The 15288-nt window shown below is 48.8% G+C and overlaps 1 protein-coding gene across 5 annotated transcripts in view; it reads right to left on the bottom strand.

Annotated features, from left to right (window-relative positions):
- The window catches only part of LOC144481878 (integrin alpha-7-like), a 211015-nt gene that overhangs the window by 86407 nt on the left and 109320 nt on the right, over positions 1-15288 (bottom strand). For 4 of the 5 annotated variants that reach the window (XM_078201024.1, XM_078201027.1, XM_078201025.1 and 1 more), the window contains one exon: positions 14534-14653. The exons of the other annotated variant lie outside the window; for it this stretch is intronic. In XM_078201024.1, the coding sequence (XP_078057150.1) occupies positions 14534-14653 (120 nt within the window). The remainder of the gene's footprint in view (positions 1-14533; positions 14654-15288) is intronic. 5 annotated transcript variants of the gene reach the window in all.

The raw sequence follows: 15288 nt of genomic DNA, 5'->3' as shown, positions 1-15288 counted from the left end.
CCTTAGTGTCCAAAGATGTGCAGGTTAGGGGGATTAGACATGGTAAATTGTCCCTTACTGTCCAAAGATGTGCAGGTCAGGTGGATTGGCCATGCTAAATTGCCCCTTAGTGTCCAAAGATATGTAGGTTAGATGGATTAGCCATGATAAATTGCCCTTTGTGTCCAAAGATGTGCAGGTTAGGTGGATTGGCCATGGTAAATTGTCCCTTAGTATCCAAAGATAGGTGGATTGCCAATGGTAAATTGTCTCTTAGTGTCCAAAGATGTGTAGGTTAGGTGGATTAGCCATGATAAATTGCCCCTTCGTGTCCAAAGATGTGTAGGATAGGTGGATTGACCATGGTAAATTGTCCCATAGTGTCCAAAGGTGTGCAGGTTAGGTGGATTGGCCATGCTAAATTGCCCCTTAGTATCCAAAGGTGTGTAGGTTAGGTGGATTGGCCATGATAAACTGCCCCTTAGTGTCCAAAGGTGTGTAGGTTAGGTGGATTGGCCATGCTAAATTGCCCCTTAGTGTCCAAAAATGTGTAGTTTAGGTGGATTGGCCATGCTAAATTGCCCCTTAGTATCCAAAGGTGTGTAGGTTAGGTGGATTGGCCATGCTAAATTGCCCCTTAGTGTCCAAAGGTGTGTAGGTTAGGTGGATTGGCCATGCTAAATTGCCCCTTAGTGTCCAAAGGTGTGTAGGTTAGGTGGATTGGCCATGATAAACTGCCCCTTAGTATCCAAAGATGTGTCGGTTAGGTGCGTTGGCCATGCTAAATTGTCCCTTAGTATCCAAAGATGTGTAGGTTAGGTGGATTGGTCATGCTAAATTGTCCCTTGTGTCCAAAGATGTGCAGGTTAGGGGGATGGGCCATACTAAATTGTCCCTTAGTGTCCAAAGATGTGCAGGTTAGGGGGATTGGCCATACTAAATTGCCCCTTAGTGTCCAAAGAATGGCGGGTTAGGGGATTGGCCATGCTAAATTGCCCCTTAGTGTCCAAAGAATGGCGGGTTAGGGGATTGGCCATGCTAAATTGCCCCTTAGTGTCCAAAGAATGGCGGGTTAGGGGATTGGCCCTCCCTTAATATTTTCATTGACCTAAAAAGGCACATGTCTGATTTTATTTGGGAAACTAATCACAGAACAGGAAAACACTGCGAGTAACTGTGGATATGAAATGACCATCAATACAATCATGAAATATTTAAAATTTTCAGCATTCATAACTGGCTGTGCGTGTGACGATGTGTGCAAAGCAAAATGACAGTTAACAAACTGCCCGCTAATTGATTTTTTTTCTTAAATGAGGAATGAACAGTAAGCAATATCCTTTTGTTCAGTTTAGACGGGTTATACCAAAGCAAATTATCCACTTTTCTGGGAGACGGGGGCATTGAACATAATATTGCTTTAAAAACCAGAGAAAGATTGATGACTTCTCATCTCCCTGCCCTCAGAGTTTAGCCAATAAGCTGAAGCCCCGGAGAGCATCTTGCTCCACTGCAGTGCTTCCTGGGAAAATTGCGCAAGACCCCAAGTTGTTCTGAGCCAGAAAGAACATGCAAGTGTCCAGTTCAAATCCCCTGCCTGTTCCATGTCAGTTCACCTCAGCCAGGCTGGCAACTGGGGGCTTTACAATTGGCCTCAGCACCCCAGCCTCGTGAAGAGGCGATGGGTGGGGGGAGGGGGGCAATTTGGTTCGGGGTCCCACTTCTGATTGTCCACTGATTGCCTGAGGACTGGCCTTATTACACTCCCACCCCCTCCTTCCCTCAATCCTGAGTTCTGAAGGAAATGTCAGGGTTGGACTTCACACCAGGGCAAGAAAAGAAAAACAGGGGGCATTGTGGGTAACTCCAATTTGGCGAATGGGAACAAGCAAGCCTGCCCTCGAGCCAATGGGAAAAGCAGCTACGAAGGCCTCTGCAGGGTCTGACATATATTGTTCCTTCAACATTCGTTCAGATATCTGAATTCTCAACTCCAGAAAACCACACCCTTCTGTTGCAAAACGACACCCTCTCAGGGAAGGGAAACAAAGAAACTTGGATTAAATCCAGCACCTTCTACCGTCTCAAAGCTTTGCACAGCCAAGGATTTACTTCGGAAATGCCATCAATCTTGTTTTGTTGGCAACAGCCATCGGCGGTTTGCAAGATTCTGGATTCAACATTTTTTTTTTCAGTTTCTGGGTGACGGAATGATGATTACCAAGATTACCAGCAGAATCCTTTTGGTTAAAGAATGGCAAGGGTTCATGCTGCCCCTCAAGGCCTCGATTCCAATTCTCAACCAAAAGTCTGCCAACCCAACACTCGTTCAGTGTTGCACTCAAAAGAGGTTGTATATTTATTGGATTGAGGTTGGAACCCACATCCTCCTGACTTAGGGAGGTGTTCCACCAACTGAACCAAGTTGCCATCCTAAAGCTCTCCTAAAGAGAGACTGGTGCCGGCTGTTTTGAAGGAAACACTTAAAGCTTGCCCCCTCCAGAAAGGTGGATATTTTTATTAAGGCCTTGCATTCCTCGGAAAGTGCATCTGACACTGTGCATTAGTTGAAGACAATGTCTAAAGGGCAGCTCGAACGAATTCATCGACACAAATAACCTTTCAATTTGGAGGATTTTATTGACCCTGTACCCCTGAATCTCGTAACAGCTCCACTGTTCAGCAGTACCAAAAAAGGGCGTAGGTCAAGGGAAACATTGTGCCTTGTGAAGCAATCTAATTGGCGGCCATTTTATTTTAAAATGGCAGATTGCAGCCAATGGCTCAATGTTTCCGCAAAACCACACGATTTTTCACAGTGAACCTTTTTTTCCCCCCACAGATCAAATATTCGATCGCCTTTGTCAAAAAGAATAAAGTTGAATTGTCCGCTTTGCTGGAACATTATTAAGAATTCTGTGACTAAACCGGAATCATTAAACATGACTTGCCTCCTGTCTGCTTTCTGTAGCCCTACCCCACCCCTTTATTTATTTTAACTTCAATTGTATTCAAGGCACGAAATGGGGAGTTGGGCGTGACTTCCTGATCTTGGTCACAACGGGAAGGTGTCAAAGGTCAGGGGCTCCCCGCATAAAGGGAAACTTGGAGCATGGGTCATCCTCACATGGCTGGATATAGAAGGTAAAGTCGCCATTGGCGCAGATGACGATAGGATGCTCTTTGAGGGGGAAGAGTTGACTGGTGGTGACTTAACCGGAGGGTCACAGAATCCTACAGTGCAGGAGAGGCCCTTCGGCCCATCAAGTCTGCACCGACACATGAAAGGCCCTGGCCTGCCCACCGAATCCCACTTGCCAGCACTTGGCCCATAGCCCTGAATGTTATGATGTGCCAAGTGCTCATCCAGGTACTTTTTAAAGGATGTGAGGCATCCCGCCTCCACCACCCTCCCAGGCAGCGCATTCCAGACCCTCACCACCCTCTGGGTAAAAAGGTTTTTCCTCACATTCCCCCCCCTAAACCTCCCATCCCTCACTTTCAACTTGCGTCCCCTCGTGACTGACTCTTCAACTAAGAGGAACAGCTGCTCCTTATCCACCCTGTCCATGCCCCTCATAATTTGAACACCTCGATCGGGTTGCCCCTCAGTCTTCTCTGCTCCAGAGAAAACAACCCAAGCCTCACCCAACCTCTCTTCATAACTTAAACGCTCCGTCCCAGGCAGCATCCCGTGAATCTCCTCTGCATCCCCTCCAGTGCGTTCACGTCCTCCCTATAATGTGGTGACCAGAACTGCACACAGTGCTCCAGCTGTGGCCTCACCAAAGTTCGACACAACTCCAACATGGCTTCCCTGCTTTTGTAATCTATACCCCGATTGATAAAGGGGAGTGTGCCACACCTAAGGTGAGGGGCAAGATTGAGAAGGCGGGGTCTTCATGAATAAGCCCTGCCGGTACGAGAATTGAACCCACGCTGTTGGCATCGCTCTGCATCACAAACCAGCAGCCCAGCCAACCGGGCTAAACCGACCCCCCACTCGGGATATACAGAGTGGTATCAGGCACCTGAACACACTCCAGTTGGACGCAGCTTTTGGGAAGCAAATCCTTGAATGATCTTTACAGTGTGGTACAACAACAATGAGCATGAAGTGCTCGTTGTCACGGGAACAAGACAATTTGGTTAGGCATCCAAAGTAGGCCTCACCTGTCTGAGAAATTACAGCCGCCACAGATATGGCCCATTCGCACCACTGATAATAAATGTAGCTGCTCTCGGGAGGTAGGTCACAGTGTGTGGTAGTGCTTAAGAGTTCAAACCTTCAGACACCGGTCGGATAGCCAGCACATTCTCGATGCTCTGTGAAGGGCCTTCAGTGTGGACAGAACTAACTGAGGCCAAATATTGGGGAAAAGGTGAAGCGAAGCACCCCCACAAACTAAAAACACCCAGGCCATCAGCAAACCAGTTAGCAGCCACCCTGCACATTGCAGGGAGGGGCCGATCGGCTCTCTGGCCTGGTCTAAGAGGAGACCCATGGGTGGCGGGCACTACTGAAGCTGCTCCTGGAAATCCAGGCCGCACGGTGGCACAGTGGTTGGCACTGCTGCCTCACAGCACCAGGGACACGGGTTCAATTCAGGCCTCGGGTCACTGTCTGTGTGGAGTTTGCACGTTCTCCCAGCGTCTGCATGGGTTTCCTCCGGGTGCTCCGGTTTCCTCCCACAGTCCAAAGATGTCTGGGTTAGGTGGATTGGCTATGCTAGTTGCCCTTTCGTGTCCAAAGATGTGCAGGTTAGGTGGATTGGCCGTGCTAAATTGCCCCTTAGTGTCCAAAGATGTGCAGGTTAGGTGGATTGGCCGTGCTAAATTGCCCCTTAGTGTCCAAAGATGTGCAGGTTAGGTGGATTGGCTATGCTAAATTGTCCCTTAGTGTCCAAAAATGTGCAGGTTAGGTGGATTGGGCATGCTAAATTGCCCCTTAGTGTCCAAAGATGTGCAGGTTAGGTGGATTGGCCATGCTAAATTGCCCCTTAGTGTCCAAAGATGTGCAGGTTAGTTGGATTGGCTATGCTAAATTGCCCCTTAGTGTCCAAAGATGTGCAGGTTAGGTGGATTGGCCATGCTAAATTGCCCCTTAGTGTCCAAAGATGTGCAGGTTAGGTGGATTGGCCATGCTAAATTGCCCCTTAGTGTCCAAGGATGTGCAGGTTAGGTGGATTGGCCATGCTAAATTGCCCCTTAGTATCCAAAGATGTGCAGGTTAGGTGGATTGGCTATGCTAAATTGCCCCTTAGTGTCCAAGGATGTGCAAGTTAGGTGGATTGGCTATGCTAAATTGCCCCTTAGTGTCCAAAGATGTGCGGGTTAGGTGGATTGGCCATGCTAAATTGTCCCTTAGTGTCAGGGGGACTAGGAGGGTAATTGTGTGGGGTTACGGGAATAAGGCCTGGGTGGAATTGTGGTCAGTACAGACTTGATGGGCCAAATGGCCTCCTTCTGCACTGTCGGGATTCTATGAGTCTTTGGAACTCCCTTCCTCAAAAGGCAGTGGGAGCCGAGTCTTTGAATATTTTTCAGGCAGAACGAGATCGGTTCTTGATTAACAAGGGGTTGAAAGGTTATCGGGGGTTGGGCAGGAATGTGGGGTTGAGGTGACAATCAGAGCAGCCATGTTCTTATTGAATGGTGTAGCAGGCTGGAGGGGCCAAGTGGCCTCCTCCTGCTTCTAATTCAAATGCTAGTCATGAGTTGGTTACGTGCAATCAACGTTATAAATAACTCGGAAAGCTGCACAGTGTCCTCTTTGACTCATGTGTAAATTTAGAACCGTTGGAAACATTTTAATCTTATTTCTGAAAAGCTGAAAGGAGATGTCAAGCACGGCAGAAAGGTCCCCGTCGACTGGAAGACATTTAACCCTCAGACTGCTGGTAACTCCAGGACACACTGATTCCCAGGGCAACAACTGTCCTCAAAGGTTTCAGCTCTCGCACTGTCATCCAGAAAAACTCCCCAATATTACTACTTTGGAGATCAGGCACTTATCACCAACATAAGAAATGCAGAAACAGAAGGAGGCCATTCAGCCCCTTGACTTTGTTCCATCTCCACTCCATTCGTTCACCTTGGCTCCATATCCCTTGGCGTCCTTCCTCAACATTTATCCATCGCGGGCTTGAAAGGTCCAGCTGACCACCCCACTCCCCCCCGCCCCGGCCTTTATGGGAAGAAGATTCCAAGGCCAGGATTTTCCGGCCCCGCCGGCGGCGAGTTTTCCAGCGGGCAGAGGCGTTTCGGCATTTGCTGCCAACGAGATCTTCCAGTCCTGCCGAAGTCAATGGCCATTCGCATTGCTCATAGGCCGCGCCACCGGATAACCCACCTCAGGGGTGCGGGGGAGGGGGGGGGGGGTCATCTTCGGCGGGACTGGAAAATCTCATTGCCGGAAGGGCTGGAAAATCCCACCCTGCCTTTCTCACTCCACTCCTGAATGGCCCTTGCTCTGATTTTAAAGGTGCTGGAAGGAATTCTCCGGCCTCGCCCGCGGCTGGGCTTCTCCAGTCCCGCTGCAGTGGACGGCGATTTGGCTGAGCGTGAAATTCCCCATTCCTTCTGGTAGCGGGGCGTGCGAGACGGGACAATCCCGGCCTATGTTTCTTTGTCCTTAATCCCTGCGCAAGTGAACTGAGTTTCTCCATAACAACCCAATCTAAACCTTGACATTTTAACCAGCTTGATCTGATCACTGGAAGCTGTTAGACGCAAGAGTAGACAAGTGAAGTTTAAGCAAATTGTCCTCAAAAATGTCACCCTCGAAGGATTATTCTATTTAAACCATCAGTAGCTTCAATGACTTACAGGTGATGTCACCATTTCTGAGCCACAAATACAAGAGAAAGTCTCTTGATGTCGCCCAGATAACTTTGAGTTTAAATAAGAAAAAAGACTGTGCGAGATTCCCTGATTATTGGTGGACAATCTGCAGCAATTGGATCAATTTACAATACGTTTTTTGGGATATACATCTAGAACTGGCTGCAAGTTTGCGCTGCAAAAACAGCCTTGACTCATTATACTTGCTGTGTTGGGCCTTGGTGAGGCCACACCTGGAGTATTGTGTGCAGTTTTGGTGTCCTTATCTGAGGAAGGATGTCCTTGCTATAGAGGGAGTATAGCGAAGGTTTACCAGGCTGATTCCTGGGATGGCAGGTCTGTCATAGAGGTTTACAGCATGGAAACAGGCCCTTCGGCCCAACTTGTCCATGCCGCCGTTTTTTTAAACCCCTAAGCTAATCCCAATTGCCCGCATTTGGCCCATATCCCTCTATACACATCTTACCCATGTAACTAAGTGCTTTTTAAAAGACAAAATTGTACCTGTCGTATAAGAAGAGACTAAGTCGGTTAGGATTATATTCACTGGAGTTTAGAAGAGTGAGAGGGGATCTCATAGAAACTTATAAAATTCTAACAGGGTTAGACAGGGTAGATTCAGAAAGAATGTTCCCGATGGTGGGGGAGTCCAGAACTAGGGGGTCATAGTTTGAGGATAAGGGGTAAACTTATAAAATTCTAACAGGGTTAGACAGGGTAGATTCAGAAAGAATGTTCCCGATGGTGGGGGAGTCCAGAACTAGGGGTCGTAGTTTGAGGATAAGGGGTAAACTTATAAAATTCTAACAGGGTTAGACAGGGGAGATTCAGAAAGAATGTTCCCGATGGTGGGGGAGTCCAGAACTAGGGGTCATAGTTTGAGGATAAGGGGTAAACCTTTTAGGACTGAGGTGAGGAGAAATTTCTTCACCCAGAGGGTGGTGAATGTGTGGAATTCACTCCCACAGAAAGTAGTTGAGGCCAAAACGTTGTGAGATTTCAAGAAGAAATTAGATATCGCTCTTGGAACTAAAGGGATCGAGGGAAATGGGGGGAAGGTGGGGATCAGGATATTGAATTTGATGATCAGCCATGATCAAAATGAATGGTGGAGCAGGATCGAAGGGCCGAATGGCCTCCTCCTGCTTCTAGCTTCTATGTTTCGATGCCTGGATTGGTTGGATTGAGCCTTACTGCTAATCTCGAGCTTTTCTAACCAGTGCGGAGTACATAGCGTAATACCTCTTGCTATTTCAGGGCCAGAATTTTCCGGCCGTTCACGTCAGCTGGGATTCTTCAGTCCTGCTGCAGCGAGCGGAGATTTGGCTCGGCGCCAAGTTCTCCGTTCTCGCTGGAAGCGGTGAAGGGACGTGAATGGCTGGAGAATTCCGTGCCAGAGCGTTTGAGACATCAAACTGGCACTGAGGTGGCAAGGTTGCTGGGTTATGCGGTGCCAGAACTTCTAGCCTTCGGTTCCCTGCAAAAGACCGTAAGAGCAGAAGTAGGCCATTTGGCCCATCTGCTCCGCCATGGCCCCAACCATCTTTCTCAACCCCATTCTCCCGCATGGTGAATTCCCCATTCTCAGCCGTGCCAGTGTGAGGGCTTGTTCCAAGAAATGCGGAAGAGAAAAAAGTAATCCAGAGACCCAGGCTAAAGCTCTGGGGACCCGGGTTCAAGTCCCACCACGGCAGACGGTGAAATTTGAAATCTGGAATTAAGGCCGGAATTCTAAAGTAAAGTTTATTTATTAGTGTCACAAGTAGGCTTACATTAACACTGCAATGAAGTTACTGTGAAAACCCCCTAGTCGCCACACTCCGGCGCCATTCGGGTACACTGAGGGACAATTTAGCATGGCCGATCCACCTAACCTACACATCTTTGGACACTAAGGGGCAATTTAGCATGGCCCAATGCACCCTAACCAGCATGCCCTTCGGACTGTGGGAGGAAACCGGAGCACCCGGAGGAAACCCACGCGCAGACACGGGGTGAACGTGTAGACTCCGCACAGACAGTGACCCAAGTCGGGAATCAAACTCGGGTCCCTGGCGCTGTGAGGCAGCAGCGCTAACCACTGTGCCGTCTTGCTGCCCCACCACCCGCAGCTGGGATTCTCCAGTCCCGCTGCAGTAAATGGAGTTATGGCTGAGAGGCAAATTCTCCTTTCCCGCCGGCAGCGGGGGTGTCCGAGATCGGAGAATTTCAGCCTAAACGTCTCATGGTGACCGTGAAATGATTGTCGCAAAGAACCCATGGTGGCACAGCGGTTAGCACTGCTGCCTCACAGCGCCAGGGACCCGGGTTTGATTCCTGGCTTGGGTCACTGTCTGTGTGGAGTTTGCACGTTCTCCCCGTGTCTGCGTGGGTTTCCTCCGGGTGCTCCGGTTTCCTCCCACAGTCCAAAGATGTGCATGTTAGGTGGATTGGCCATGCTAAATTGCCCCTCAGTGTCCAAAGATGTGTAGGTTAGGTGGATTGGCCATGCTAAATTGCCCCTCAGTGTCCAAAGATGTGCAGGTTAGATCCAATGACCTGAACTGCGTCTGGAGCCCTCACCAAGTTGCCTTGAGTTCAATCACTTTCTTTTCAACCCCAAGCCCTCTCAAACTGATGGAGCAAATCGGACAATTCAATTTTAATTTCAAGAAACATTAGCACGGACAAAATTCATTTGTTCCGGGATAAAAGCATGGTTTTTCTTTCTGCACCCTCCCCCCCCTTCCCACCCCGCCAACCGAAAGGTTGCTACGGTTACTTGAGCGCGCAATGCTCTTCCAAGATGCTGTGTTAGACGTGAAGTCAAAGGCACTCGCTGCCCGCGTGCGGGTATGCCAACCCTCCGAAGATCCAACCCATGCGACCCACAAGGCTTTGCAGAAGCTCAAAAAGGAGGCGTGAAAGAATGTGCTGGACAGGATGAAACATCGCAAGTGCCAAGATGGTGGAATGGTTTGCCCATTCAAGCAAGCTGGCAGTGGTTTGGAGTATGGAATCCTTTGCCCCTGTGGTACGGGGGGGGGGGGGGGGGGGGGCAATAATTGGTAGGGGTTAAAGTTTTGGCATGTATTGATGGTGATATTAGTCATGCAATATGGTGGTGGAACTGGATGGAAGGGGCCAGAGTTATTCTGCTCAATCCAGCCATTTGCTTTACGATTGTAAGGGTATTCAACGCAAAAGCAATCACAGCACAGAATCGGATTTACAGAATAGGGGATGAATTGGCTTCCAGGATCTCATGAAAAGTGAAGGCAACGTCCCCCATTGGGCCAAGCTGGTCGGAATTTCCCCAGCCTCTCGTCAGCGGGTTTCGCGGCAGCGGGGAGGTGGCGCGCCGTTTGCCAGCAGTGGGATCTTCCAGTCCCTCCGCTGCCAATGGGACTCCCCGCTGCAGCCGCCACCGGGAAACGAGTGGCGGGGGGAGAGGCACAGCCGATGGGGACCTGCCACGAGCCGGAGAATCCCGGCCGCTGCTTGGCCTCTCTGCTTTTCTCCCTTTCTCTCCTGAAGCGGCCATCTTGGAGTCTGGTTTCATCCATGATGGTTGCCCCGTGTTACCGCTCTCAAGAGCTCAATCAGGAAGCATTAGCAGACCATGTTGGGGGTTTGGGTGGGGGGGCGGTAGAATCTGGTTACAACCACCAGGGTCAGAACGAGCCCTCCTGCCCAGTCCATCTCCCCTCTCTAACGAGCCTTCAGCCAATCATATCACCACCACCATGGCCTCTGGACCTCAATGGTCAATTCATGCAGCCACACAGCGGGCTAAACATGACACCGCCCTCTTTGAAATTTCAGCCGTGCTTCGACGCCGTCCCGTAGCTACCCCGCGCCCCGACAAAGGGGTGCGTCCCAGGCACAGGAGTCGACTGGTTTCGGGGCAATGGAAGGAGAGTTTGAAACAAAGACTGGGAACGACGTGACACGTGCAGGCAACACAGCAAGCCGGCGGGAACATGCAACATACAGGCACCAACATGCCAAAATACAGCAAACACGGAACAAGGAGACGATGCAAGGTCCGCAACGGGCATCTTTGTCAATTTAAATATCGGTCTCTTGAAATAGAATCCCAAACTTTGGAGCAAAACGACTCGCAATTTGCTTATTTTGCTGCGTGTTGGAGGTTTTGTTTTCCCAAAGCACTTCAGAGTGATATTTGACAAAGGAGTCATATGTTTTCCACCTTTCCATCAACGATCCTGGTCAAATACAGCTCAGGTTTAGAATATAGCTCCCACTCCTCCATCCAACACTGTACCTTGGCTCCAACTTTAAAATAGGCCCTTTTGCACCAATTGAGCACTTCTATTGCTCAAACTAGCCATCCCTGTGGGCAACAGCATGGCACAGTGGTTGGCACTGCTGCCTCACAGCGCCAGGGACCAGGGTTCGATTCCCAGCTTGGGTCACTGTCTGTGTGGAGTTTGCACGTTCTCCTCGTGTCTGCGTGGGTTTCCTCCGGGTGCTCCGGTTTCCTCCCACAGTCTGAAAGATGTACTGGTTAGTGGATTGGCCGTGCTAAATTGCCCCTTAGTGGCAGGAGGACTAGCTAGGGCAAATGTGTGGGGTTATGGGGATAGGGCCTGGGTGGGATTGTGGTCACTGCAGACTCGATGGGCCAAACAGCCTCCTTCTGCACTGTAGGGATTCTATGATTCTCTGATTTCAATCCCATCTGTCTCTACACTGGGTCAAATTTATGTCCGAGAGTGCCTTTACCTACCCTATCCCATTCCTAACCTGCACATCTTCAGAGTGTGGGAGGAAACTGGAGCACCCGGAAGAAACCCACGCAGACACGGGGAGAATGTGCAGACTCCACACAGTCACCCGAAGCTGGAATTGAACTCGGGTCCCTGGTACTGTGAGGCAGCAGCGCTAACCACTGTGCCACCCCGAGCGATGTTAATGCTCAAGCGCTTCACGTATAGAGACTCCCTCCATCCCTTCTGCACGGGACACTGACCATGCTGGAAGCAAGGAACTACAAAGGGTCACGAATGTAGCCCAATCCATCACGCAAACCAGCCTCCCTTCCATTGACTCCGTCTACACTTCCCGCTGCCTCAGGAAAAGCAGCCAGCATAATCAAGGACCCCACGCACCCCGGGCATTCTCTCTTCCACCTTCTTCCGTCGGGAAAAAGATACAAAAGTCTGAGGTCACGTACCAACCGACTCAAGAACAGCTTCTTCCCTGCTGCCATCAGACCTTTGTATGGACCTACCATATATTAAGCTGACCTTTCCCTGCACCCTAGCTATGACTGTAACACTACATTCTGCACTCTCCCCTTTCCTTCTCCCCTATGTACTCTATGAACGGTATGCTTTGTCTGTATAGCACGCAAGAAACAATACTTTTCACTGTATCCCGATACATGTGACAATAATAAATCAAATCAAATATTAAGCTGATCTTTCTCTACACCCTAGCTATGACTGTAACACTGTATTCTGCACTCTCTCCTTTCCTTCCCGATGTACTCTATGAACGGTATGCTTTGTCTGTATAGCACACAAGAAACAATACTTTTCACTGTATCCCAATACGTGTGACAATAATAAACCAAATCAAATCAAAAACTCAGCTTGACACATTTACGGGGGACCATTTCACAAACATTTCCCAAGATCAGGAGATGTATTTGAAGAGACCGACCTTGCAATGTTCCAAAACACATTTCTCTACACCCATGCTTTCCACGTGTCGGACTCCAGGGTTCAGCACTGATAGAAGTGTCTGAAGCCTGGCATAGTCGTGTTAACTGAAATACCCTGCATGCGGGATGATTGGAAGCAATCCTTTACAGGCACAATGGCAGGCAACCATACTCTTTTCAGCCAACTGTGTAATGGACTACCGGAATTGAGTGAAGCTGTTTTTTTTTTACCCCGACTGTACACGCTCCCAACTAATGCACAAATGTTCCTTTGGTCTCACCAGTGTCTGGATCACAATAGCTTAAAGTCAATTCGGCAGTCTGTTACAGCGTTGTGGGCCGTGCACACAGCTCACACACAACATCACTGCTTCCATATGGTTCCTTGGACATCAACAATCTCGCTGTTGACAGGACAGCTTCCTGACAGGCTTGCAAGTTCAGGGTTGAGGACTTCCCTGATCATTTACTATCACAAAAGCTAGAACTTCAAAGCCTTCCTATTTTCAGACTTGTTCACATGAGGTAAAGTTGGCCTGAGCTGCACCTATTTATACTTATTTCCGAAATAAGTCATATGAACAAACTTGACTTTGCTCCGCCAGCCTAAAATGGGCCTGATTGAGAGATTAGTGACTCACTGTTTCCCCATGTTCCTGTGAATCAGAACTTTTTTTATTTAAGGCATTGGGACACTTGAATATAATTCCTGTTCCAAAATATTATCCGGCTTTCACCTCTTGATCTATTTTGTACTCCATCTCACTTACAGTCAAAATTAAAATACCCTCTTTCAATGACAGAACCTTTGTGGCAGACAGTGACTGTTTTGACCGAGAGCAGCCATCTTGGGTTTGAACCTTGTGTCAAACAGTGACTATTTTGACTGTGAACGGCCATCTTGGGTTTGAATTTTGTGTCAAACAATGACTATTCTGACCAAGAGCGGCCATCCTGGGTTTGAATCTTGTGTCAGACAATGACTATTTTGACCGAGAGTGGCCATCTTGGGTTTGAACCTTGTGTCAGACAATGACTATTTTGACCAAGAGCGGCCATCTTGAGTTTGAATTTTGTGTCAAACAATGACTATTCTGACAAAGAGCGGCCATCCTGGGTTTGAATCTTGTGTCAGACAATGACTATTTTGACCGTGAGTGGCCATCTTGGGTTTGAACCTTGTGTCAGACAATGACTATTCTGACCAAGAGCGGCCATCCTGGGTTTGAATCTTGTGTCAGACAATGACTATTTTGACCGAGAGTGGCCATCTTGGGTTTGAACCTTGTGTCAGACAATGACTATTTTGACCAAGAGCTGCCATCTTGAGTTTGAATTTTGTGTCAAACAATGACTATTCTGACAAAGAGCGGCCATCCTGGGTTTGAATCTTGTGTCAGACAATGACTATTCTGACCGAGAGTGGCCATCTTGGGTTTGAACCTTGTGTCAGACAATGACTATTTTGACCGAGAGTGGCCATCTTGGGTTTGAACCTTGTGTCAGACAATGACTATTTTGACCAAGAGCGGCCATCTTGGGTTTGAACCTTGTGTCAGACAATGACTATTTTGACCAAGAGCGGCCATCTTGGGTTTGAATCTGGCATCAAACAATGATTATTTTGTCTGAGAGCGGCCATCTTGGGTTTGAATCTTGTGTGAGACAATGACTATTTTGACCGAGAGCGGCCATCTTGAGTTTGAATTTTGTATCAAACAATGACTATTCTGACCAAGAGCGGCCATCTTGGGCTTGAATCTTGTGGCAGACGAAGACTGTTTTGACCAAGTGCGGCCATCTTGGGCTTGAATCGGCCGCATGATTGGATATTGTGCTGCTAAGGAGCCTGACCAACAGGAAGCAGTGACATTCATGTGACCATCAAAGTGTGCAGAAATATGGAGGCTTGTAAATGAAACACAACAATGTGAGGACTTGGGGTTTTTTTTGTTTAGGCCTCACAAAATGTTGGGACACAGATACAGACACAAGAGGGAATGGCTGCACACTTTCCCTGCCACATGCGCAGTTACAAACCTAAGTAACTATGTTGAGCTACATCGTGAGGACTTCTCGCTGGTTTCTCAGCAGGGTCCGGTGTCTTGTAAACCAACTGATCAGGGTCTGAGCTACTGGTAGTTGTCAGAAATATTAAACCTGTGCATTCAAGATGGATGGGAGGTGGGGGGGAGAAGAAGGGGGAAAAGAAGAAGATGAGTTAGAATCCAAAAGATAATGCGCGACAGAGGGAGGTGACTGAACGAGTGGCTGAGGGTTCCGCCATGGTTAAACAGTCGCATTGATGACTTTCAAATTACAAGTCCGGGGAGGGAGTGGGGGTGGGGGTGTGGAGAGTACTGTGCGGTTCAGAATAGGCAGGAACATATTTGCTACTCAGGATGACCCCCAGATACCAGTTCCATTGCAATTCCTGCTCCCAGGGAGTGGAAAAGCTGAGGTTGCCATGGAGGCCAATAAGCTCCAAGATAAATGTTGTGGCTATGGAGTCGCCATGGTGAACACTGAGTCACGATGGGGCACCATCCAGTAAGACAATGGCCTTAGGCGGAACAATCCATGTCTTGTTGGTGGGGGAGGGAGTGGGGAGAGGTGGGCGCAACCCAGAATGCATTGTGATGCAACATGTTTGCAAGGGAGGGGGAGGGAGAAAGGGGGTACGACCCACAATACATTGTGGTGCAACATGTCAGCAAGAAGGGTGGGGGGGAAGAAGTGGGGTACGACCCAGAATGCATTGTGGTGCAACATGTTCGCAAGGGGGCACAACCCAC

This window comes from Mustelus asterias, chromosome X (assembly GCF_964213995.1).
Source record: "Mustelus asterias chromosome X, sMusAst1.hap1.1, whole genome shotgun sequence".
Lineage (NCBI taxonomy): Eukaryota > Metazoa > Chordata > Chondrichthyes > Carcharhiniformes > Triakidae > Mustelus > Mustelus asterias.
The sequence above is the reverse complement of the archived record's forward strand: the minus strand, read 5'-3'. Positions and strand labels throughout refer to the sequence as shown.